The 27,937-nt window shown below is 35.9% G+C and overlaps 1 protein-coding gene across 3 annotated transcripts; it reads right to left on the minus strand.

Moving 5' to 3' along the window:
* Positions 1–1,224: 1,224 nt before the first annotated feature.
* Positions 1,225–27,561, minus strand: ZUP1 (zinc finger containing ubiquitin peptidase 1). 3 transcript variants are annotated; one of them, XM_008007242.3, is made up of 10 exons: positions 27,332–27,561; positions 25,488–26,060; positions 19,602–19,712; positions 17,664–17,785; positions 15,586–15,754; positions 11,026–11,214; positions 10,591–10,756; positions 6,240–6,391; positions 4,494–4,714; positions 1,225–1,474 (listed from the first exon to the last, which is right to left on the minus strand). In XM_008007242.3, exons 2-10 carry the CDS (start codon positions 26,044–26,046, stop codon positions 1,427–1,429), a joined length of 1,737 nt encoding a protein of 578 aa, XP_008005433.2. In that variant the 5' UTR covers positions 26,047–26,060; positions 27,332–27,561; the 3' UTR covers positions 1,225–1,426. The 3 variants fall into 3 exon arrangements, 2 of the variants coding, with proteins under 2 accessions (XP_008005433.2, XP_037856913.2); XM_038000985.2 differs by having other exon boundaries at positions 25,488–25,766; positions 27,332–27,560; XR_012095033.1 differs by lacking the exon at positions 1,225–1,474 and having other exon boundaries at positions 4,565–4,714; positions 5,465–6,391.
* Positions 27,562–27,937: the final 376 nt, after the last annotated feature.

Below are 27,937 nucleotides of genomic sequence, written 5' to 3' on the forward strand. Positions count from 1 at the left end.
CCCAGCTACTTGTGGGGCTGAGGCAGGAGAATTGCTTGAACCCGGGAAGTGGAGGCTGCAGTGAGCCAAGATCGCACCATTGGCACTCCAGCCTGGGCAACAGAATGAGACTCCATCTCAAGAAAACAAACAAACAAAAAAACCCAGGATAACTGCAAGGGGATATAAAGTAGAAAACTGCGCTTGGGGGACTGAGATGGGAGGATCGCTTAAGCCCAGGAGGTCAAGTGAGCTATGATCGTGCCACTGCACTCCAGCCTGGGTGACAGAGCAAGACCATGTCTCAAAAAATAAAAAAAAAAAAAAAGAAAACTGGTTACCAGTCTGAAGGACAGAACATCAGGAAAGATGGTTTCCAGAATTAAATTGGCAATACTATTTCATTCTTGAAGTGCAACTTTCATTCTTTGTTGGCATATCTAAAATTCACAACACTTCATTCATGTTGGCTGTTATTCATTTTCATGACATAGTAGACATGTTCTTTTTTGTTGCTTAATATCCATTTCCTTACCTACCCTGATTTCCTTTTGAGGAACTGCCTCTGTCCCATTAGAGAGTCTCATGCCAATCAGATGTAGCCTCTCTGGGATCTAAATTATGGGCTCCTAACCAGATTGTTCCTTCTATAAATTAGACCATATTCTAGTTTCCAATGTTGGTTTGGTTCCAGCTAAGTTCTACCCACGGACTGTGAGCTTCTGGTAATTTTTTGATGAATTACATTGGCCAGGATTCTTGGTTGCAACCACACATGGCATATCCAACAAGAAGTGGAAAGTTTCTTTTCTACAGAACACATTAAACACAAGACTCTAAATCACAGTTGTATAGTTAAACAATAAAAGCAAATCCTTGTTTATAGAACTATGCCTGCTAAATATTATTTCTAAGCAATGAGGAAGACATTTTATTATATATGCTCTCTAATGGAAGACAGCCAAATAGTTTAATGGTAAGAGTTTGATTGGAAGTGAGATAGCCTAGGTTCATACCCTGGATCAAGATTATTTTCTTGGGCATATTACTAACCTCTCAGGGCTTTAGCTTGCTTCTTCATGCGGTTAATAATAGTACTTGTCTCACAGAACTACTCTGAAGATTAAACTAAGTAATATATGTAACATACTAAGAGTACCTAACAGAAGTAAGGACCCAATGCATATTAGCTTACAGCTATAAAATAAAACTGGTTTCTGAAACATAGATAAGAAAAACAAAATCCACAGTGCAAAAACAAGACATTTTATTGAAATACTTACCAAACAATGAAGTATGATAGGTATAACTTAATTAACACAGGCATTTTAGAAATTAAATTATGTTAAGACTTAGAGAATTCACAAATTCACAATTGTGTTAAGGAGTTCAATATCTACATTTAGAAAACAAAGTATTGTTCTCAAGTACTGAAATGCTTGATTCTTCAAGGAATCTTCTCGGCTGTAAAGACTTGAGAATCTTGTCTCCTGGCCTTGAAAAGAAATTTTAAAAAACAATTTTAAGCTATAAGTCAATTAATTAGAATATGTGTTGTCATTCTAACATAAAAAATAAAATCTGGATTTTTTTTCAAGATAATAATGAAAATTCCTATATTATTCCTATATTAAATTCCTATATTATTCCTAATAATTAAAATTCCATCTTGGTATTTTAAAATAATCAAAAATTGTATTCTCAAACTTATAAAGTTAGGAATAAACATTTTTTCAGTCAAGACATAAACAAAGAAAATTCCAGATAAAGACAAAACAGTATGAAATAGAAAATGTCACTTTTTTATGGAATAATGAGTCAAAAGTAAAATGCTGGCTCAAAGTCAGAGAGAGATGAATAAAAACAGAGGAGGCTAGAGGAAGACAGGGCTGTGCAGAGAGAAACTTTATAAAACATTATGCATATCCCTCATTATAGTCTTAAAAATGTCACTTCAAAAAAATTTTCAATGTTTGTGCTATTTTCAAAACCTGAGTTCCAAATCAAGACATGTCAAACCAAGCTAAATTAAAACTAAGTTAAATCAAGCTGAGAATACAAGAATGACACAATGGAAAATTAAGAATATAGTGGGGTAACTTTAAAACTGCATATCGGCCAGGCGCGGTGGCTCACGCCTGTAATCTCAGCACTTTGGGAGGCCGAGGTGGGCGGATCACGAGGTCAGGAGATTGAGACCATCCTGGCTAATACGGTGAAACCCCGTCTCTACTAAAAACGCAAAAAATTAGCCAGGCGTGGCGGCGGTCGCCTGTAGTCCCAGCTACTTGGGAGGCTGAGGCAGGAGAATGGCGTGAACCCGGGAGGGGGAGCTTGCAGTGAGCCGAGATCGGGCCACTGCACTCCAGCCTGGGTGACTGAGCGAGACTCCGTCTCAAAAAAATAAAAATAAAAAATAAAAATAAAAATAAAACTGCATATCATAATGTGAAAAAGAATTAAGGAACATGGCTATTGCATAGGATAGCCCATAGTACAGAATAAGCATTAGACAAGTGTTATTTCAACCTATTATAATTAAAATCTTATTATATTTATTATTACTATTCCTTTTCTACCTGGCAGTGTTACACATTGTTAGCCAAGTTACGATTCTTACAGTTAAAGCACAGCTACTGTTCATGACTCAGAAAACTAGAACATCAAATGTACAGTGCAGAGAGCACATTTTTAGTATTCTAACACCATAAACAGCTCCATTTCCAAAACCAGAAAGATAACAGCTAACTAAAATGTTCAGCAAGACTCCATAGTAATATTTAACCACACCTGTGCTCTCGAATGTGTACACTGGTGAGCAAGTGTCTTGGTATTTTAAAATAATTGAAACAAACCTCTAACTTTATCTGGACAAATTAATGATAGGGTTAAAAAAATTAATGTGGCTGGGCATGGTGGCTTACACCTGTAATCCCAGCATTTTGGGAGGCCGAGGCAGGTGGATCACCAGAAGTTGGGAGTTTAAGATCAGCCTGGCTAACATGGTGAAACCCCATCTCTACTAAATATACAAAATTAGCTGGGCATGGTGGTGCATGCCTGTAATCCCAGCTACTCGGGAGGCTGAGGCAGGAGAATCACTTGAATTGGGGAGGGAGGCAGAGGCTGCAGTGGGCTGGGATCAAGCCATTGCACTCCAGCCTGGGTGATAAAGTGAGTGTTGGTCTCCAAAAAAAAAAAAAATTAATGTATGAAATGTTCTCAATGTGTACATTGGTGAGTAAGCATCTTGGTATTTTAAAATAATTAAAACAAAACTTTAACTTTCTCTGGACAATTTAATGATAGGGTTAAAAAAAAATGAATGCAATTTTTATACTTAAATCATTACAAAGAAATCTTTTAATGTATCATAAGTAACTTAAAGAACCTCTTAAACAATCCTTGCCTTTACATCCCATATTACGAGGCTGAAAAGATTACTCTAGCTCCATTATTTCAAAAACTTATAGTCCTTCCCCCCATGATCCCATTATTCTCCATAACTGTTTGTCTCTAGTCTTCAGTGTCTTTTCTCTTTAGAGGGAAATAAATCAATGTGAAGTATTTTGGAGCTTTTTTCCTTAATTTAGGGTTTACACATTTTCTAGACTTGATGTGCTATCATATCAAGTGGAAATTTTCAATTCCTAGGAATTTTTCTATAATATTATGTCCCTCCCTGACAGTGTAGTGGCTAGGATTCAATTCCTAGAAATTTTTCTGTAATATTGTGCGCATCACTTAACTGCAAAGAATAAAGACAAGAGGAAATTCTAATGAAGTTAAATTCTAGAAATGTGAATATCCAATAAGCCCAAGTGCATAAAATAGAGCCTTAGGAATCACAAGAATCATATTTTAATAAACCATAATTATAAGACCAATATGAGTTAGGTCTCCTTGGATTAAGTTAGATTTTCTTATATATGTTTCTATTATTCATTGCTTACCTGACATTAAACACTTTTATGAAGCTCTAAGTATAGAAAGTCATTAAAGTACCATTTCAAATATAAATATGTTAATTCCAGAAAACTAAAAACATATAAAACCAAATGTCTTTTCAAACTTAATGAAACAGAGTAAGGTACTAAGGAATACAAAGTGGGCTAGGCCCAGTGGCTCACGCCTGTAATCCCAACACTTTGGGAGGCTGAGGTGGGCAGATCATTTGAGCCTAGGGGTTTGAGACCAGCCTGGGGACCATGGTGAAACCCCGTCTCTACAAAAAATATAAAAATTAGCCGGGTGTGGTGGCGTGTGTCTTTAGTCCCAGCTACTCGGGAGGCTGAAGCAGGAGGATTGCTTGAGCCTGGGAGGTCAAGGCTGCAGTGAGTCATGATCACATGCCACTGAACTCAGGCCTGGTCAACAGAGTGAGACCCTGTCTCCAAAAAAAAAAAAAAAGGAGGAAAAAAAGAAAAAAGTGATAACATTGATTTTAAACTAAAAGTTTTAAACTTTTAAGTTCATCTCATTCAAACTTCACATATAAATATTTAGATACTTACAACTTTCTCCTCTGGAGAAAGAACACCCTCTACTGCCACTATCTGGTATTGCTTATGTTTTAAATTTCCCATAGATTTTCGAAGTTGCTTGAGACTGCTAGCCTCTATGTCTTGCTTTAACAATTTCTGCATTTCTCGAGAAGGACATCCAGGATCAAATATTAGTAAGCATAATGTTCGGTTTTTTTTCTCTTCAATTCCAATAACAGTTCGACTGTGACCTATCAAAAGATTTTTTTTTGTCATACATGTTACATCTACTTACAGTTATACAAATAGTCTCTGTATATATGCTGTGTGAGCATATGTGTGTTTAGAATATAAATATAGTCAGACTCTCTGACACATATGTATCTGAGTTCTCCTAAGACATAAGAGTTTAGTTCTACTTCAGTTTTTTCATTTAACTTTAGTTTTCTAAAGGCTTCATTACAAAAAAAACTCTGCTTTTATTCTGCCAAATATTTTACTTTTCCTTTCCCAATCCCTTGATCCTTCTTATTCAAATTATCTCAAATGAAAGAACAAAAACTGTTCTAGAACAAAATTCTCATGATTCCAAAAGGTAAACAAAAGTAAATCTATAAATGCTAGAATATCAGTGGAGGAAGCTTAACCTCTTATAGTTTGTATCCCTAAACAATGAAATTCCTAATATTTACTTCTGTTTATTCCTGTCAATCCAAACCATCATTCATAATTTACCAAGTATCTATGTGCGGAGTACTATTCCAAGCACAAAGGTATATAACAGCAGACAAAACAGACAAATGTGCCTGCCTTCTTGGAACTTATATCCTAATAGGAAGAGATACTCTAGAAACGAGGTAAATAAATGAAGAAAATGCCAGTGGTGGGATGTTGGGATGAGTTGCACTTTTTTTTGAGACAGCCTCACTCCGCCGCCCAGGCTGGAGTGCAGTGGCAGAATCATGGCTCACTATAGCCCCCAACTCCAGGGCTCAACTGACCTTCCCACCTCAGCCTCCTGAGTAGCTAGGACTGCAGGCATGTGCCACGACGCCTTGCTGATTTTCTTACGTTTTTGTAGAGACAGGGTCTCACTATGTCAACTCAGGTTGGTCTCAAACTGCTGGGCTCAAGCAATCCTCCTGCTTCGGCCTCTGAAAGTGCTAGGATTACAGGCATGAGTCACCATGCCTGGCCTTGAGTTCCACTTTTAAGTAAGGTAAGGTAAGGTCAGGGAAGGCCTCACTTAAGTGACATGTGGGTAAAGACCCAAGAAGATAAAGGATGAACAATGAAGGACAAGTGAACCAAAAACAGAAAACAACAAGTGCAAAAGGTCCTGAAGACGTCAGGAATATCAACCTTCATTACCCAACAAAGTACTGTAGAAATATCAATCTTAATTTCCTAAGACAGTATTGTACTGTCAAAGGAGCTCTGAAAAATGAGACAGATTAATGTCATAATACTCTCTGCTATTATCAGACCAGCCTGGCCAACATGGTGAAACCCCGTTTCTACTAAAAATACAAATATTAGCCAGGTATGATGGCAGGCGCTTGTAATCCCCGCTACTCAGGAGGCTGAGGAGAATCACTTGAACCTGGAAGGTGGAAGTTGCAGCGAGCCAAGAATGTGCCACTGCACTCCAGCCTGAGCAACAGAGCAAAACTCTCTCTAAACAAACAAACAAACAAACAGAAACCTTAACCTGTCCAAAAGCAACAATTTATCTTACAAATAACATTGTCAAGTATGAGTTATATTAATACTAACCTTGATGCTGAAGATAGATAGGAGGTTTAGATGTACACACTACCTTTGGACTCCCTTCCCCCTCTGAAGAATAATAGTTCAATATCCATTCAAATAAGCGAGGGTGTGTACCCAAAGGACCAGTTGACTTATGAAAATCAACAATATGACACCTATTAAAAATTGACAAAATGCATATTTAAAGGGCATTTTAAAACATTTTCATTGATGGAGTTATCAAATACAACAAATTCTTAGTTTAGAACTACCTTTTTCTAGCCATTACTTCCCTGTAAAAGAAGAAAGAAAAGTAAATACAAATCTTTATTATTTCTCTCAAAAACTCCTTTTTGTGGGGGATAACTATTTAACAATTCTCTCCGTTTAACTATTCCTCTAACTAGCTACCTATTTAAAAAACTTCATATTAAGTCTGCTGACTAACCTAAAGGTTACAAATATTTTCTGATAAATAAAATCTCCATGAATAGTAAATAATGACCATACTTGATTTTTAAAAAGTCATCTACACATACTTTTTTCACAGTATTTAGTTTCTAACCCTGATGATCAGTTAGAAGCTGATTTCTGATTTTAATTCAATAGCCATTTGTATATATCAAATACACCCTAAATACTTCAAATCTCTGTAACAGAAAATAATTGCAAAGATCATAAAAAATGTGTGTGTACCCACATCTATACATCTATCTCCTATTTGCCACCAGACCACTGCGGCATTCCTCCTTCAAGAGTAAGTCACCCTTGAATAAACAATTTTTTAGCCAGAAACACTGGTTATACTACTCAACGACTGTTTTTGAAAGGTCAGGTACAACTAAAAGCATTTGATAGCTTTATCATCACTTTAAACTACAGCACAGATATCCTGTCCTTGTTTCTCTTGGCAATAAAATCTCTAAAACATTCAAATTGCTAACCTCAGCCTCAGCAAATTTAATGCTGGTTACTGGGTTTTAAGTGCTTAAATAAACTTCTGGATAAACTGTTTATAGGTAAAAAGAATGTTTTGGGGTTAGCAGTTTGCATATTTACATTTAGAATACTAATTAAACAGTACCCTACAGAGTATAATTCATATAGAGAGCAACAGAAAGACATGTAAATAACTATTAAACACATTCACAATATATTAGTAAAAAAGCTTTCTAAATTATTTAAGGTACCAAGAAAGAAGCTGGACAAAAATTACAGCTGGGTGCAGTGGCTCACGCCTGTGATCCCAGTACTTTAAGAAGCCAAGGCAGGTGGATTGCTTGAGCCTAGGAGTTCAAGACCAGCCTGGACAACATGGTGAAACCCCATCTCTACTAAAAATAAAAATAAATAAATAAATAAATTAGTCAGGTGTGGTGGCACATGCCTGTAATCCCAGCTACTCAGGAGGCAGAAGCACAAGAATCACTTAAGCCTGGGAGGCAGGGGTTGAAGGGAGCCAAGATCGCGCCACTGCACTCCAGTCTGGGTGACAAACTGGAGACAGACTCTGTCTCAAAAAAAAAAAAAAAGAAAAAAAGAAAAAGAAAAAGAATTACTTTAAAACTCAAAACATCAAAACATGACAGAGTATATATAATCTGAAAGTGTGAACAGATTGGCAAAAAGAAAAAGGAGGAAAGCAGAAATAAATTTAGAGGGCATTAAAATAGTTCTTTAAATTTAAATAATTCCAGAAAGTTATTATATATACACACAATATTAGTTTTTCTATATAAATGAAAGAAATATTTTTACCTCTGAATCTAATCAATTAATGTGGTAAAAAGAATGTGATACACTGGTTAAATAACTTAGAAACAAACATAAAAGAAAATATAAAGCCATAAAGCTTAAGGCAAATGTTCCATTAAACATGATCACAGACATCTATCTCTATTTCCTCTTAAAAGTCCGATGACACAATACTGAAGGAGAAAATGATTTAAACATCCAAGGACAAAGAGAATGGGAATAGAGAGGAAAAAAGCTCACATCTTCAGAAAATGAAAAGCAGCACAGAGAACATATCCAAGTAAATAAAAGAAAATGGAGACTATGTATCAAAATCAGAGAGAGGCTGAAAGCTTAGAAGCACAAGGTTTGAGAACAGTGAGGCTAAAAATATGAGATTAATTGAAAGTTTGCTTCGAAGGCAAATCACACCTTAACTCTCCCCTCCACTAATGCAGGAACTCTAGGCAGGAAAGTGAAATACACTTCTCTGGATAACTTCTGGAAAAAGATCTCTCTATATAATAATATTTGAGAGTACCCCAATCAAATAGTAACCTTCCACCTAAGACTTTTAAATGAAATCTGCTAATCTGCAAGCTCTATGCAGTCCTTTTTAATGTTTCATTAAATCAGCTTTTTAATGTTTCATTCTTCACTCTCTGAATGGACAACTAAGGATTTCCAAAAGTTAAAAGAAAGCTTTCAAAATAGAAAAGACTAAAGTAAACAGACATGAAAATAAATTAATATGGAACAAACAAAATGCAGGCAATAGAAAGAAAACATTGGAAGAAATTTTGCAACCATAAAGAAAATGATGCTGTGAAATTACCCCTTAACATAATGGTGAAAATAAAAATTTCAATACAGTAATTGGGAGATAAATTTGAGTAAATCTAGAAAATAAAACAAAAAGCAAAGATTTTAAAGAAAAAGACATGATAAACTTAGAAGGTAAAGAAGTTCAGGCCGGGAGCGGTGGCTGAGGCCTGTAATCCTAGCACTTTGGGAGGCCGAGGCGGATGGATCACCTGAGGTCAGGAGTTCAAGACCAGTCTGGCCAACATGGTGAAACCTTGTCTCCACTAAAAATACAAAAATTAGCCAGGCATGGTGGCAGGAGCCTGTAATCCCAGCTACTCAGGAGGCTGAGGCAGGAGAATCACTTGAACCCAGGAGGCGGAAGTTGCAGTGAGCCAAGATCGCGCCACTGCACTCTAGCCTGGGCAACACAGCAAAAACTCCGTCTCAAATAAATTTAAAAAAAAAAAAAAAAAAGAGAAGTTCAGTGGCTATCTATCAACGGTTCCACAAAGAAAACGGAGGGATTATAACTATCAAACAACAATAGTTAACCTCTGAAGTCATGCTGTGTGCCAGTCACAGTTCTAAGCACTTTATTATTCCATTTAATTGTCTAACTACTACTAATACCTTCTTTTATCAATGGTAGACCTAGGTACAGATGAGCTCATTCATTCAGCTATTAAGTAGGAAAGGTATGAATCAAGGTTAGGCAGTCTCACTCCAAAGTTCAAGCTCTTACCTACTATCCTAGATGGAACTAAGATCTTAGACAACTCACAATTCCAGATTCAAAGAGAAAAACAAATGCCTAACACAATGAATCAAAGCCCTACACCCCACAATGAAATTTCATAATATCGTGAAATTATGACGGGCTAAGAGAAGACTGGAAAAACTTCCATAGAAAATAAATAGGTTATACATTTTAAAAATGAGAATCTGATCACATCTTACCATCTCAATAGTAATATTCATTGCTAGACATCAGAAGAATAGAAATTTAATTTGATGTGAAAATGATTGTAGAATTAAGAATAATATAGTCATCCAAACTATCATTTAAGTAATAATGACTAGGCACCCTTTCTCAGGAAACTAATGAAGGAAGTGCTCGAGCAAAAGGAAGTAACCTAAAAAAGAGACATGAAATCCAAGACAAATCCAGGTCCTAAAACACACACACACACACAGAGTGAACAAATGCTACATGATAATAGCTGTAGATCTAGAAGGCAAAAAGTCCAGATTGGAGCAAAGAGGACAGAAGGCTCTAAGAAGGATGTGTCCAAGAATAAGGAGAGCCTCAGATTACATGACAGGTGGGGTGCAAAAACTTGAGGCCATGATGTAGTCACATATTATAGTAAAAGAGAAAAGGAAACACAATTATTAACTCAAGAAAAAATTATAAATGATTTTAGAAAACAAAATCAGCAATAAGCAATATTTATGCAATTGTGTAATAAAATCTGACTTTATAAAATGATGTAAACTCTGATTTTAATAAAAACTGAGGTTTAATCATATTAGAAGAATTGAAGGTAAACAGGTATAAGATATTAAAACAGACAATACTTACAACTCATAAACCAAGAAACAGCTATGAAAGCATACTATTTAAAAACAATGGAAGTGACAGTTGCCTCTAAGGGACAGGACTTGAGGGTAGAGGAGAGCACAAGATAGTGAATAGGTTACTGATTTTCATTGCTACTTAATTCAGTGCTACTTAATTTTATTTTTAAACTATATCTTTGATAAAAAATAAAATTTTAAAAAACAAAGCTCCCAGATAAGGAAATAACATTTATTTAGGTTTTAAGGTACATACTTTACCCTTAGGGAGGTCAGGAGTATATATACTTCACATGCTCCAATCCAGGCCTTTGTTCCCTGTAACCTGTTATTAAGTTGAGAGGCCCCCTGAGGATCAAAACCTTCCTTCCATGCATCTTCAATCATAGATTGAATTTTTGGAATGCAAGGAACCGACATACCTAAAATTACACAAGCAAACATATTACATGACTGTTAATAAAGTACTGAATAATATCATTTAGCAGTGCATCATGTACTAGGGGAACTTTACAGTTTTTAAGACAGTTATTCCTGACGTCTTCTATCATTTTCTCTTCTTCTAACCAGAATTCAGGTTTCTTATATAAATATCTGCTAATTGTTAAAGCTATTAATTGTGTATGCTATATCATTCTATATCATATGTATTTTATCAGATGACAAGTTCAGAGTACTGGATTTCACATACCTTTTAAGCAATCATCATAAGCATCATTTTGTAATAATGATGAAAGTAGCATTTGGAAGTTTCTGTAACCACAACCCCAACCTTTGTCACCTAAAGATGAATGAAAGTGATCCACCACTGAAGAAAGCCACACCTGCCTCACATCTGTGGCAGCATTCTGATAATACCTATGAAGTGCTTCAATAATTCCTAAAGTAGAAAAGAGATTTAGAAGCAGTCATTATCACTTTTATATGACTATGCCATACATTTTTAGTATCAACCTCTCCTTCACAATCCATATCTAAATCCTGTCAATTCCATCTTCTTCACCTTCTTATTGCTATAACCTTAGTTTGTGCCCTTGTTTGTTACTGTAGTCCAAGTTTCCTCACACTAGCATATTATTTATTACAGTTCATTGAAATTTTCTGCATCTGCAGGGCCCAGCACATAAAGTACAACTGTTGAATGAATGTTCTTCTTGTCTCTCCATTTTATTGTATAGACTACAGGAGATCAGTCTTAATCAATTTGCTCCTGATCAAAAAATATTAATAGCTTTCTATTACTAACAGTTTTAATTTTTTTGTAATTTAAGATTTTATTTTGCAGATTATTCTGCAATTTTCAAAGCATGAGATAACACAAATGTTTTCATTTTAAAACTCAACTTCATGAATAATAAACATATCCCATACTCCAATACACTAAATTTCAACCCTTTAGTAACTTATTCCATTTTGCTATTTGGGGAGATGAATTAATTTGTTTGAGACAACAGAAGACAACTTTTCTTAAGGCAGAACAATAGGTTTAGGAATCTTATTAACAGCCTTATAAACCTAATTAGAATAGTTCTAATCTATGTTATATGAAGTCCACAGAAAGCTATCCATCGACTTACCTTTATTTCACACTACTCTTCTTGCTTTAAATTTGACTGTGGCCTAACTGAACACATTAAACATAATTTGGCCCATGGAGTTTTAATTCAATTTAATTTTTTAAACTATAATTTTCAAATTCAGCATTTGCTAAGTACTTTTTATACACCTGGCACTATCTAAGTGCTAAGTACAAAAAGATAAATATGATAATATCCTTTAAAATGTCATGGACCCCAACTATAACAAGTGCTATAATATGGAAAAACAAGGTGTTAGGACAATGGACATCTGACTTTGCTCCTTTCCTGCTTTTAGTATACTCTCCTTATGTTTCAAAATTATAGATCCTTCACATGCTGCTGTCTTCACAGACTCTTTTTCTGATTCTAACCTTGCTTTTGTGTCCCCAAGGTACTAGCCACATTCAGTCACAGAATACTATAGTTCTCTGTGTATATTTACATACTCTACAGACTCTGTGAAGCCTATATGGGTAGGGAGATCTTATTTATATTCCCCATAACTTTCTCATAGCTTGTGGCACCAAAGACAATAACTAAATCCTTTTTGCTTGAATGGTTTCCTATAAGAAAATGGGTTTCTGTCTTTAAGAAAGACAATAAAAGATCAATAAATAAAAACAATTAAATGAACCAATAGTTGCAGCTGTGCCTTGCACCATGAAAAGGAGAAATACTGATCACTATAACCACTTCCAAAGAACTTAGAAAGACTTGAATTCAAGAAAAACAACAATTAAAATACTATATAACTGAGTACTAAATGTTGTAGCATGGAATGAATGGGTACCCTAGGAATTCAGAAAAAGAAAGCTAAATGTAGATTTTAATATATAGACTTTGATTAAGAGATCAAGATTTGAGACAGCCCTTTAAGAATGAGGTGGGGTGGCAGACAGAAAAAATAGAAAGAAAAGTAATAAACATTCTAGTATATTTAAGTATATATGTTACATATCAGATGGAGTGCCACACTGTCTTAGCAACATCATACAACTGCTTTAGGGGGAAATTTCCTTATACTTTTTATTTATTAATTAATGTCTTTTATTTATTAATGTCTAAAGAAATTTCTCTTTAGACATTTTCCACAGTAAACTTATCTTCAGTTATATTCTGTTGTTAAAATTATAATGAGATTGCAGTATAATAGTGAAGACTCTTTAAATGATAGCTGCTTAATTAACACTTGCATAATTAATGAAAAATAAAAATCTCTGACAGTAAATCACTTCTATATTACAGGGCAGTGTGCTTTTTTACAGATATGTTTTCTTCCTGTATCCTAATGAATCATATCACACATCTGGAGGATGCTCTATGCCATAGTGAGAACTTTTTTATGTGGAGACCCCTGAAAAAATATAAAGGCAGCCTTTAGAAACAGACTCATGGATATATGAAAATCTATAATATACAGTATTACAAATAGGTGGAGAAAATATAGATTCAATAAATGGTAGTGAAATAAATAAGAATAATACATACTTGCTATAAGGACTGTTATAAATAAGGAGAAAATAATCAGATTCCTATCTTCTTTCTCCTCCCTCCAACATATACATACAAATAAATTCTGGGAGGATTAAAAATCAAAATGTGAAATGCAAAATGGAAATATTTGAAGAAAACATAAAAGTATATATTTGTGATCTTAAAGATGGGGGAGTTACTTAAGACACAAATAATAAATAGAAAGATTGAGAACTTTGATTATATTCAAATTCAAAACTTCTGTCTAATTAAAGGCACTATATATAACATTTAAACACAAACCATAGGCCTGAAAAAGATATTTGCATCTCATATAACTAATGAAAGAATAGTGTTCTGAATACTTAATGAACTACTATAAATCAATAAGAATAAACTACCCAATAGAGAACAGAGAAAGGAAGAGAATAGGTAATTCATTCAAGAGGAAACTAACTCAGGAGTAATCCAGGAAATGCAAATTAAAACATGTATCATCTCATAACCTGTTAAATAGCAAAAATTTAAAAGTGTCACCATACAGTGTGTGAAATACACTAGTGTGAGTGCAGATTACATGCACTTTGGAAAACAATTCTCCAATAACCTTAACAAAGTTGAAGATTTGCATGCCCTTTAACTTAGCATTCCAGTTCTGGATGCAATATTAGAGAAACTCCTGGAGGAGACATGCTAATAAATCATAAGAGTAGAAAATTGGCCGGGCGCGGTGGCTCAAGCCTGTAATCCCAGCACTTAGGGAGGCCGAGACGGGTGGATCACGAGGTCAGGAGATCGAGACCATCCTGGCTAACACGGTGAAACCCCGTCTCTACTAAAAATACAAAAAACTAGCCGGGCGAGGTGGCGGGCGCCTGTAGTCCCAGCTACTCCGGAGGCTGAGGCAGGAGAATGGCGTAAACCCGGGAGGCGGAGCTTGCAGTGAGCTGAGATCCGGCCACTGCACTCCAGCCCGGGCTACAGAGCAAGACTCCGTCTCAAAAAAAAAAAAAAAAAAAAAAAAAGAAAATTGGAAACAATCTAAATGTTTATCAATATGAAAACAAGGTAAGTGAGCTATAATTCATACAAGGAAATACTATACAGTAGCTAAAATGAATGAAGTAGAACTGCAAGAACCAACATACTTGAGCAAAACAATTTATAGCATACATGTTGTATCCCATTTATATATAAACACATGCAAAATATTTTATGCAAGTGTACATACACAGTAAGAGTACTAAAGCATGTACGAGACTGATAAATATCAAACTCCGGATAATAGTTCCCTTGTGGGGAGGGCAAATTAGAATCAGTAAAAGGGTACATAAAGGGCTTTGAATACCTATGAAAGGTGTTGAAGCTTTAAAAACTTTTAAGTAAATATGGCAAAACACTAAGATTCCAAAAATCTGGGTGGCAGTAACAAAGTTTGTTTCCATAAAAAGTCTGTTTATATATTAATATATACAAAGAAAAAAATTTTAATACTTGTCAGAAAAAAGCCATATTATGGGGCAAGGAAGATATTATTAGGAATAACCAGCTGTGTAACCTTGCTTTGGCAAAGTCACTGTAACTTCTCTAAGCAACAGTGACCTTATCTGGAATATATAACAGTACAGGAGAGGATGTCTGAGTTAAAGGATACAATGTATATAGAGCTGTCAGTGTCTAAAAATGCACAAACAATAAAACAGCCACCAGCCATTTGTGACTATGGAGAATTTGAAATGTGGCTGCCAAATTGAGTTGTGCTGTGAAGTAGAAAATACACAATGAATTTTGAAGAATGTACAAAGAACGTAAAATGTCTCAGTAATAGTTTTAATATTGATTACGTTTTGAAATAATAATGTCATGGATACACTGGTTTAAACTATTACAATTAACTTCACCTGTTCCTTTTCACTTTTGTTAATGTGGATCCAGGAAATTTAAAATTATATATGTGGCTCACATTATATTTTTCTTAGCACTGTCTAGAGCAGTTTTTTAAATGTCAAGTAACACAATATAAAATTTTTAAGTGAATTATTTACTGTAAAAATAATTCAGAAGTTTTAAAATGACACATTTAAAAAAAATAATGTGCACAGATGGATTATGAAAATTAAGCAAAATTAAAATGATTCTCATTATTAGTTCAGTGGTGTAAGCAACATTAAAACAATGACTGATGTTTAAGTACTCACCGGAAGTTTTTGTTTTTCCATCATCAATACCAATAGCTAATGATTCCATCATATCAGCTTTTCTTCTATGAAATTCAGATGGAGGCATTCTTCCCCTATTTACTTCTATCTCCATATTTCGTAGTTGTTGTTGTTTGTATCCTCCAGAATTATCTAAACCATATTGTCTCTATTGAACATAAAAATAAATGACTTTTTACATCCCTGTAACTCTATGAGGATGGAAACTTATTATAATTTTATTTGGAAACACGTTGAAACATTCTAGTTTATAGACTTTATACAAGGTAACTTAAAGATTTTCACAAAAACTAATAACATACACACAAAAAAAGTATTGACTTAATAAGCAACCACTTCTTTATAATCAGTCTCAGGGGCAAGAGATTTGCTTTTCCTGAAGTAGGGAAAGCAGAGGATCCTGTCTTTCTACCTCAGGTATTGGGAGAGGCAGAAGAGTTCTGAATGCATTACTGATTTTTTCAAGGAAACTTGTCAGTCCTTGTTATTTGGTTCCCAGTCTAGTCCACAAAGGCTTACTTAATCCATAATTCATTTAGTCAGTCATGTTACACAATAAATGAACTATGTTTTGTACACTGGACTGAGAATCTCAAATAGTATGTATAAAACCACGGAAAAGTTTTCATAGAAACTTTTCTACAGAAAAGTTTTCAGAGACATAAATGACTAACTTGCAAAGTTACATAATCTCCTTAAATATTGGAAACTTTTTGTATTGATCATGTTTTAAATTACATAAGGCATAAAGGTCTTAAGAAAAGCCAATTTTCTTTCCTATTTTGCAAGTATTATGAGTCACCAGTGAGAAAAAAAATCCTACGTTAGGTCTTCCAAAGCACATTCTAAGCAACAATACTCATGTGAGATGTTTGAGAAAAAAAGAGAGGTCAAATACGTCCAGGAAAATTGTGATATGTACATGCACATTAGTATATTAAAGATTTTGAGAAGTCCCTAAGTATACAAACCTGTTTAACTGAACACTTTCAAACCTATTCAATTGTAAACCCTTTTTATTTATGCACTATCCTATCATCACTAAAAACAGAACATTTAAAAACTATGAGCAATAGGCCGGGCACGGTGGTTCAGGCCTGTAATCCCAGCACTTTGGGAGGTGCAGCGGATCACCTGAGGTCAGGAGTTCAAGACCAGCTTGGCCAACATGATGAAATCCCATCTCTACTAATAATACAAAAAAATGAGCTGGGCATGGTGGTGCACACCTATAATCCCAGCTACTTGGGAGGCTGAGGCAGGAGAATCACTTGAACCTAGAAGGCGCAGGTTGCAGTGAGCTGAGACTGCACCATTGCATTCCAGTCTGGGTGACAAGAGCGAAACTCCGTCTCAAAAAAACAAACAAACAACAACAAAATCTATAAGCATTATTAGCACAAGTAACACTACAGTCTACAAATTAGGATTGAAAAAAGGAAAACAGACATTAAAATTTTAAATGCACTAAAAATATAGCAGATGCTGCCAGTTTAGTCCAACAGGTAAAATCACCCACCTAAGATAAATGAAGCCTCAAATATCATTAAAAAAAAGCATTTTCCCATAAAATAGTTCTTCCTAAATGCCTGAAATTGCAATCTGTAAAATAATTTAAGACTCAGGAGACATTAATTCTAGGTATAAATTTCACTTCCAAGTATCTATACAAACACTTAAATTCTGAGTCTTGGTTTCCTAATTTGTCCCATCAGCTTACACAGGTTTGAATACAAGCTTTATCACTAATTAGCTGCCTGACACTGAGCAAGTTACTTAACCATTCTGTCTCCATTTCTTCATCTGAAAAAAAAGGGGGGGTGGGGGAGCCTAAAATAACCATGAATTTGTTGTAAATATTTTGAGATATTATATGTGAAGTGATTACTCCTGTGCCCGACTAGAATGAATATTTATAAATGGTGGCTGTTACAAACATGTTCAAATTTTTTTTTGAATAATAACAAGGACAAAAATAATATACTAGAGTCCTGAAAGCATATTTGAAAAATAACTTTACCAAATCAAAATATTATAATTCTTATTAATCTTTGTACCTGCAGCTTCTGAAATTCTTCTATTTCTTGTCTTGATTCTTCAGATCTCCTCTTTCTGTCTTCTTCTTGCTGAAGCTGGTGAGCCAACTGTAGATCACCAGAACACTGGACTCTATCCATGCCTGTCAGGTATTTTTAATGTTCAGAATAAAATAACTATTACAATCAAAGATTATTTATTATTTAATACATGTTTTTAAAATAGAGTAAATGCTATTATTTGCCATTTATTCATGACTGTGATGATTTGGAACTGAGTACAAATCTAGCAAAACTTAGAACTGCTTCAGTAAGGAATAACCTCCAACTAAATGACAACTAATAGTGACTGTTTTTTTTTTTTTTTTTTTGAGACGGAGTGTTGCTCTGACTGCCCAGGCTGGAGTACAATGGTGCGATCTCAGCTCACTGCAACCTCTGCCTGCCGGGTTCAAGTGATTCCCCTGCTTCAGCCTCCCGAGTAGCTGGGATTACAGGTGCCTTACACCATGCCCAGCTAATTTTTGTAGTTGTAGTAGAGACGGAATTCACCATGTTGGTCAGGCTGGTGTCAAACTCCTGACCTCAGGTGATCCACCAGCCTCGGCCTCCCAAAGTGCTGAGATTACAGACATGAGCTACTATGTCCAGCCTCACTAAGTGTTTAAGCTGTGACAAGCACTTTTCATTAATTATATCATTTGATCTTTATAACAATCTTATGAAGTAGATATTATTGTTTACTGAGGAAACCGGAATTTTAAAAGGTTAAGTAACATCCTTCATTGATACTCCTTAACATAACTAAGGCAGATTGATTTTTCCGAGAAATACTAGGGGAGAAAAAGAAAATAATAAAGAGCATAAAAATACACATTTACAAAGTACAGGTGTTAGATAATAATTTAATTACTGTTTGGCCCCTGAAAATGGTAAAACTTTGCAACATGTCATCCTGCATCTTCTCTACCCAGTGTCCCCCAGATCCATTTGTCAGTGGCTTCTGGCCACTATCTTGTCTCCTTAACCCCTCGACCTGATGTTTTAATTATATCACTGAATATTCCTCCTTTCCTTTCAAAGTTCTCAGCTGCTGCTACATCTTCCTATTTGGTCACCCTTCCATTCTTGGAGATATACAAGTCACAATCAATGTTTAGTGTCCCCTGAGGCTATCTACAGTGATTTACTTAGACCGTATCTTTTTCTTATTACCCACTATACATTTACAGTGTAATATATGTGCTCATACAAAGCCTATCATAAATAAGAGTAAGAATTAGCAGGCATTCAGAAACCACCAGAGCAGAGGACTTTTCCATCTTTGCTCCAATAATCTCAACTTTGGGTTAAGGTGAGTGAGCAGTAACACTGTCCATGAACACTGATACTGGTACTAAGATCATTGACACTGGACACTAAAGACTTCTGTCTTAATAGAAGCTATCTACGTACCTTAAAAAACTGAAATAGGGTAAAATACAATTGGTTTCTCTTGGGATCTACTTTTTATTTTCATTCAGTGGGCTTCTAAAATTCATATAGAATTTTTCCACTTCTAAGACACCATAATAATTACTTAAACAAAGCCACTATTAAAAAACGTAGGGGAGAAAGGAAAACTTTTATAGAATCACAATAAAACCAATAAGTCATTTAGAAGCTGCTCAAGCAGCTCAAGATGCATTGAAAGATGTTTTGGTTATATAGTTCACATTCATTTGTCAAATTTTAGGTGCCATATGGCAGTTTTCTTGTTCAACAATTTTTGCTGACCAAATACAATATGCAGTTACTTCTAGCTGCTAAAGAAATGGCCTCAACTTGTAAATAAAACACTTTTAAACGAAAAGATGTATTTTTAAATTTTTTTTTCCATGTCACAAATCTAAAAATTAGATATGTGTCCTAGAAAGTAGAAATTAAATGATATTTTTATCTTTAAACATATAAACATACCTTGGCAAAAGCTGTTTTCTTCCAAATGCAAGTCAACATGTTCCTGAAGAATATGGTAATTGGTACATATAAGCCCACACATAGGACAATCGTAGAGTGGCTGATCACAGTCTGTATTAGAGATATAATTAAGTTGTTTTTATTTTTTAATTTTAATTCTTTTTTTTTTTTTAAGACAGGGTCTTGCTCTGTTGCCCAGGTTGAAGTGCAGTGGCACCATCATGGCTCACTCCAGCAATCCTCCCATCTCAGCCTCCCAAGTAGATGGGGCTAAAGGCATGCGCCACCACACCCAGCTAATTTATTTATTTATTTTTTTTAGAGATGGGGTCTCACTATGCTGTTCAGGCTGGTCTCAAACTCCTGGATTCAAGTGATCCTCCTGCCTCAGCTTCCCAAAGTGCTGGGATTACAGGCATGAGCCACCATGCCCAACCAAGTTGGTTTTATTTTTTTAACTTTTAGGTATTTCACCCCATGTCAAAGACTGTCTACCACTTATTAACCTTATATAAGTAAAAGCTCTTTGTAGTGGATTTAAAAGCTATTTTTCTAGTTCTAGGGTCAAGATAGAAGGCTGAGCATAGCAAAACCTCTCACACCACTCCAAAAAAAGGAAATATTAATAATAAATATTCAGATCTGTAGTCAAAACAAGAGAAGCAGAAAGGAAAACCAAAGTGGTAAGTAGGGCCCAGTCTAGATATGGGTTTTTAGGGCTAAATTCTCAGCACCCACCAGAGTGCTAAGGTGCTGAACTTAAACATTCAGCATAAAGCTGGGAATTAGGGTAATACTGTCTACACAGGAGCAGGAGATTAAAGAGCTACATCCATCACATAGCACTGCAGGCAGACAGGTCTAGCTTGCCAAAAACAGAAGTGGTCCATCTATAAGACCAAGACCTAGCAGATAGGGGACATAGAAGAGGGACCCAGAATTGTGTGTATACGCAGAGTGAAAGCATGGAGCAATTCGTATATGTAAGGCCTGGTCTGAAAGCAGAGACTGTGAACAGCCAGGGTGAAGGAACCATGAAACTGCTTCACAGGGAAGGGATCATATAAAACTCCCAGAACAGATGAACACTAAAATTTGAATTGACAAACTCATTGGGGGCTGCAATGCCAAGAAAAACAGCCCCGAAATCTATAAACTGAAAAAGTTACCTGTGAAGAAATGGAGCTACAGTCATCCTAATAAACAGTAAAATAAGTATGTTCGAAATGCTCACTGAAATAAAGGAGGGAACTGAATCTTTGAAACCAGGACAGAAAGTTACTAAGCAAAAATAGAAAGATGAAAAAAATGAAAATATTAAGATATAATCATTGGAATAAAAAATTCAATGGCAAAGTTCAAGAGAAAATGAAGTATTAATAAGTACTCAAAAAATATTTCCAAAAGCTGCACTAAGAAATAATGGTATACAGCTTCCATAAGTAATGCTGGGGGATATAAGAGAAGTCTTTCAGCCAGTTCTCTACCATAAAATGACTTAGAGTCAGAGCCAATGTCAAGGAGGCCTTTGCTTATCTCTTTGATCATCACACTACTGCAAGCCAACCCCTCCATCCCTTCTAGTTTTAAGTGATAACCAACCTTCCTCAACATTAGACCACACTACACCTCATATCCCTGTATACCTTTTTTACCACCAGAATCTAAACTAAGCCTCAGAGGTTAGCCATCATCGTCCAGTGGAGTCATCTAGGGTTGACATAACCACCAACACTGTTCTGTCAATGAATCCAATCTAATTGTTCAGTGGCAGTGTCTTAACAATCTTTAAATATCTGAAGGACATCCACTGATCTGACCCAAGCTATTACCCCTCCTATTCTCCCAATACCTACCCAATGCCTTCCAGAAATATCACCTATCATTAGTCAGCTTCTCTATACATACAATCTTTCTCTGAATATTCACTTCACCTTCTTAACTAAAATCTGGTTGGTTCATGACACCCCATTTTCTCTACAGCCCCCTAACACAGAGGCAACTTTTCTTGCACAATTCAGGGCCCTAGAACTAGAAGAGGCATCCCCTTTGCTCCCTTTCATCACTGTCAAACCTGTTTTAAGCCCCATTTTTGTAATAATTCATGTCACCATAATATGGCATCGCCTACCTTTCTTAGTGCCTAATATTTTCTGAAGTCTTAGACATTCCTTTCATTTACTAGCAGCAATTTTAACACCTGGATCAAAATCTTCTTTTCCTAGCCCCTATACTATGATCATTCTTAGCAACTTCAATACCCATAGGGATAGTTCTATGCCTTTATTTCCAATAATCTTTTGCTTTACCCTAATTTACCCACCGAATGACAAAAATTATACCCATAATTTGTTATCACTAATAAATGAACCACATCTGAAATCTCAATTTCAAATATCACTCCCGACCACCTATCCTTCCACCTCACTTCTTTTAATTCTACCACTCTAAAAACTGTTTGACCGAACTAAAACCTCCTGTGTAGAATATACAAACCCTATTTTTTTGTCATTCATTACCACCCTCATGTTTTTCTTTACTTTCTAGTCCAGATTCCATGCATCTTCTCTATATGATAATCATTCCCTAAAAACCACCTGCAAATTCACCTGTTCCATTTACTATAACTGAACATTGGTTAAACCTAGCTATTTTCCTATTTAACTTCTGTACTTCTAATGACAACAGGTCTTTTTTAAACTCAACTAAACATTCAGACTCATAAGACTACCATAATTCACCAGTTTACTGGTCCTGAGAAACTTACAGGAAACATTGTGTCAGCAAAGGATTGTCAGGCATTTTTAATCAATACACTTATTTTTTTCCTTGCAGCAGTCCATAAGTTTTCATTGTTAGCAGATAATAAAATGATCTACTTAGAATATTCAAGGGAATTAATGTAGAATTATTAAAATTAGTAACAGGCCAGATGCAGTGGCTCACACCTGCAATCCTAACACTTTGGAAGGCTGAGGAAGGAAGGCTGCTTGAGCACAGGAGTTCAAGACCAGCCTGAGTAACATAGCAGGACCTCATTTCCACTAAAAAAAAAATTATCTGGGCGTGGTGGTGCAGGCCTGTAGACCCAACTCCCTGGGAGGCTGAGGCAGGAGAACCACTTGAGCCCAGGAGGTCAAGGCTGCAGTAAGCCATGATCATGCCACTTAACTCCAGGCTGGGTGACATAATGAGACCTTGTCTCAAAAAATATAAAATAAAATAAAATCAATAATAGTTGAATAAGACTAGATACCTCAACTATCTATAAAAATTGACAGTGTTTCTATACAACTGCAAAAGTTTCTTAGATGAGAGAGAAAAAATCTAATTTACAAAAGCAACAGAAACTATAAACTATACAGAAATAAAGCTAACACAAATGTGCAATGAAAAATCAACACAAGGTCGGGCATGGTGGCTTATGCCTGTAATCCCAGCACTTTGGGAGGCCGAGGTAGGTGCACTGTCTAAGGTCAGGAGTTTCAGACCAGCCTGGCCAACATGGCGAAACCCTGTCTCTACTAAAAATACAAAAATTAACTGGGCGTGGTGGTGGGTGCCAGTAGTCCCAGCTACTCAGGAGGCAGAGACAGGAGAATTGTCTGAACCCAGGAGGCAGAGGTTGCAGTGAGCAGAGATCGTGCCATTGCACTCCAGCCTGGGTGACAGGACAAAATTCCAACCTCAAAAAAAAAAAAAAACAAAACACAAAATTGTATTAAAGGATACAAAAGATGACCTCAATTAATGGGGAGATGTACTTTGATCTAATTCGAAACAAAATTACAACAGTTTTCATGAAACTTGACAATATGGCTATAAAACTCAAAGAAAAGAATGAGAACGTCTAAGTTGATAATGAAAATGAAGAACAAGGGAAAAACTGTCCTATCTGATGTTGATGACATTTTACAAAATAGTTATTAAAATGGTGGTGTAATAAGGAAACGAAAGTCACATACATAAATAAAGCAGAAGTAAGAGACCAGAAAGTGGCCCACACAGATATGAAAATGTAATAAAAGACAGAAACTATATTATAAATCGGAGATAAATCTGGTTTCTGTACAGAGAAAACCTAAAAATTAGATCCCAAGTTCACAAAATACACACATGTACACACAGACACACACACACACACACAATCCAGAAAAAATTTTAAAAAGTGAAAATATAAAACATTAAAGTTTTTAGAATATATGAGAATACCTTTTTGAACTCAGAGTAAAGAATACTTTTTTAGACAATACATAGAAAACAAAAATAAAATTCAAATACTGCACAAAATTCAAGGATAAGCAACATCTTATAGAATACAGCTGAAGGATTAGTATTGAGAATATATTTTAAAAGCAACTGAAAAAAACTCAAAAAATATTTGACAATATCCAGATGAAAAATCCATGTAACTCAAGTGTACAAAAAATGTAACATGCAGTTCATAATAGAGGAAATTAAAATAACTACATACAAGATATTGATTTCATAATCAGGGAAATGCACTAAAAAAGAATGTAGACACTGACTTCATACCTTTTACAAAAATTAATTCAAATGGATCACAGATCTAAATGTAAAATGCAAAACTATCCAACTTCTAGAAGTTGGCAAAGAGTTTTTAGACACAACACCAAAAGCATGATCCATGAAAGAAGAAATTGTCAAGTTGCACTTCATTAAAATTAAAAACTTCTACTCCATGAAAGACACTGTTAAAAGAATGAAAAAACAAGCCACAGACTAGGAGAAAATATTTGCAAAATACACATCCAAAAAAGAACTTGTATCCAAAATACAGAACAATTTTTTTTTTTTTTTTTTTTTTTTGAGACAGGGTCTTACTCAGTCACCCAGAGTGGAGTGCAGTGGTGTGATCACGGCTCACTGCACCCTCCACTTCCCAGGCTCAGGTGATCCTCCTATTTCAGATTCCCAAATAGCTGGGGCTGCAGACGCAAGCCACTAGGCCTGGCTAGTGTTTTTTTTTTTCTGTTTTTCGTTTTTGTTTTTGTTTTTTTTGAAGAGACGAGCTTTTGCCACGTTGCCCAGGATGGTCTCCAACTCCTGGGCTCAAGAGATCTGACCACCTCGGCCTCCCAGCTTGCTGGGATTACAGGCAACAGCCGTGACACCTGGCCCGACAAATTCTTAAAGTCCAACAATGAGAAAAAGACCTAAGATTCTACATGTGTACACACCAACAACAGAGCCTCAAAATACATGAAACAAAACCTGACAGAGCTGGAAGTAAAAATAGATAAATTTACAAATATAATCAGGGATTTCACAACCCCTTCTCAAAAATTGATAGAACTACTAGACAGTTCTACTATAGAAAACGAGCAAGGATATAAATAATCTGAACACAAACAACAGGATCTAGTGACATACATACAACATTCCACCCAACAAAGCAGAATACACTTTTTTTTCCCAAGTACCCATGGAACATGACCAAGACAGATCATGTCTTGAGCCATAAAACAGGCCTCAACAAATTTAAAAGAACTGATATCACAGACAGTTTGTTCTCCAATCATAACAGAATAATGGAGTCAAACTAGAACTCAATGCAAAGTCAGAGAGTCCAGGACAGTCCAGATGCTATTGGGTTAGTGACAATAAAAAGAATACCCTCTGGAAACTAGACAGAAAGTTCCAAAACTACTCTCAATGTAGCTGAAACATTTTACATCTGCATCAAAATTCTTTTCCATAATGTACTTTTATATTTCAATAATGGCAAATGAAAAATGCTATAGACATAAAATGGATTTCAAAACACATCTGTGTTAAGCTGACTTACAAACCAACTTTTAGACCACCACATATTAAATTGAGGCTGTAGACTTATAATAATTTACATTGAAATGAAAACTTTACCTTCCAATGGAATGTCTAAAAGATCGGCATGCGTTGTTTTCACATGAGTTTCCATATCTTCACTATGCTCCTCTATTTTTCCACAGAATGGACATTCGGGAGGACCGTACGTTGTTTCATAAATAGATCCTTTTACTTCGGTTAGGCCAGACTGTTTTTCCCTACTTTTCAGGAATTTTCTAGATTCAGTTAAGTTCTCTGAATAAAAGGCTTCATGTTTTAAAGTACTATCTTTAGTCAGGCATTGAGATGAATTTTTTGGATGATTAGATGCACAACCTGAAAGAATACTTGAATTAACTTCCATTCCACACTGTAGGGTGTTGTCTTTCTTGTTATCTGAAGTTCCAAATTGTACAGTATTTATCCTCTCAAAGTTTCTTTCAAGTGTATTCTGCTCAAAATGAGCTGTTTCAATATGAAAACACATTTCGTCATAACTCACACCTGACAACTTGCAAAATGGACATACAATTTCATTTTCCATGTGAACAATTAGGTGAGCTTTCATGTCTGGTTCTGAGGTTACTGTTTCACCACAAATATCACAGGAAAGCATGGTATGACAAGTAGCTAGAAAAGAACATAACATTATTTTAAATTTCAAAGTAAGATTTGAAGGAAAAATGTGTTTCATAAAATGATTTGAGACAATTATTTGGTCTTTAACGCTGGATTATTTTGATGAAGAAGTTTTCAATGTACTTACTGTTCCTCAAATACAAAAACTTATTTATAATTATCAACCAAAATTTCAAGTTTATGTTTTCAAAAAAAAGGCAATAATAATGAAAACAAGTAATTTTTAAAATAAAATATTTCAAAAAAATGTCTCTGGCCCAAGGCGGAGAAAAAATAACGTTTAAAAAATTGTCCAGGTAAGATAAATCAGGTAAGAAAAAATGAAGGAAAGAAACCTATTTATCAACTGATATATCTAAATACTGAACACTGAAGCTGATTATATTGAGGAGGGTAAATAAACACATCTTAATAGCAGAGTTTAACACTTAAACAGCCTTAAATGTGTCACACTAATTTAAGTGCTATTATTAACGTTCTACACAAAGAAATTCTGGCTCAGATAGGTCACCACAAGCAGAAAAAGGTGGAAGCCAAAATGCCAACCCCGTCATGCTCCGCAGCCTGTATCCTCAGCCCCAAGAATAAAAGCAGAAGTGGTATAGTAGAAAAAAGCACTTATTCCAGAGTCAAGAGAACTGGGTAATAATTTCAGATTCGTCATTTTGGGCAAGGTATCTCATCTCTCTGAGGTTGTCAAAGACTACTGTAAAATCCAAAGGTAGTTACTTTTGGATTTTATGGACAAATAAAGTGCTGACTACTGACATAAAAGTGTTTAAAGACTATTTAAAATCAAACAGGAAAAGTAATGGCACTATTCCCTTCATTTAAACAAATTTACCTTTAAAATACCTCCCTACATTGTCCTTATTTTTCTCATTTCTCTCCAGACAAATGGATATAGTCTCTGATTTTAGAAGGCAGTTCTCCCGGGTCCCCAGTGGGATTAAAGTCACAGCCGGAGTTTATTCTCTTCCGGTGGCTGGGACACGGTCACAGAATGATGCACTTGGGCATGGACTCAGATGAAGCGGGTAAGAGACAAGAGGGTACCCAGGCGCCTCAGAGGAAGCAAGTGAGAGACAAGAAGGTACCCAGTGCCAGGCTAGGCACTTGGTGGGTGAAGTCAGAATGCCGCAAGGCCGAGTCTCCCAAACGTTCCGCGCCAAAGGCACAAGCCAGGGACGCGAAACTAGCAGGTACTAAGTGGGTCAAGGCTTTGGGCCTGGGGAATGAGGGAGGGGACCATCAATTCTTACCGGCCCAGAGGCCAGCAGCTGCCACACTGCGCGTCGCTAGGCTTCCCCTTCGGGCCTCGCTGGCAGAGGAGTGCGTGCGCGGCGTCCAATACCTCTCCCGGCCTGATGACTGAGGCCAGGCCTTTCCAATACGCAGAGTTTCACAGTTAACGAGGAAAGAATTAGGTACTTCCAACACCTCGGCCCTCAGTACCTCATTCAAAAAGCACTTCCTTACGCCCACGGAAAAGAAAGAATCCCAGCATGCGCCGCTCGACGCCGGTCTGTGTGCAGTGCATTCTGGGAGATGTAGTCATTTTTTGCATTCCTCCCATTTCCCAGTTTTTCCTTCTTCCATCGGGTTTCCTGCTCCTGATTTGCTAGGAGAGAAAACTGGGCTCTGAGGTCATTCAGACTTAATCTGAATAAGTTCATAGGGCAGGTCCTGGGGCAAATAGTAGTCTACAAACTCCCTGTAGGGCCTGCTGCGTAGCGCTCTATTTTAGTATCAATAAAGGGCTTATAATGCTGCTAGGTATCAAGCTCCCAGCTATGCACTGAAGGTGGAGGATACCAAGTTCTTTCCTCAAGGTTACAAGATAACAAATATCTTGGTATGCATGCATG

The sequence above is a fragment of the Chlorocebus sabaeus genome, chromosome 13, assembly GCF_047675955.1.
Source record: "Chlorocebus sabaeus isolate Y175 chromosome 13, mChlSab1.0.hap1, whole genome shotgun sequence".
Taxonomy (NCBI): Eukaryota; Metazoa; Chordata; class Mammalia; order Primates; family Cercopithecidae; genus Chlorocebus; species Chlorocebus sabaeus.

Excerpts from the sequence above, each read along its gene's own strand:
- ZUP1 (XM_008007242.3), bottom strand. The coding sequence starts at position 26,046 with ATGCTTTCCTGTGATATTTGTGGTGAAACAGTAACCTCAGAACCAGAC. Across the intron at positions 19,713-25,487 it reads TTTAGACATTCCATTGGAAG|ACTGTGATCAGCCACTCTAC; the intron begins GTAAAGTTTTCA and ends TCTCTAATACAG. Across the intron at positions 15,755-17,663 it reads AAGAATTTCAGAAGCTGCAG|AGACAATATGGTTTAGATAA; the intron begins GTACAAAGATTA and ends TATGTTCAATAG.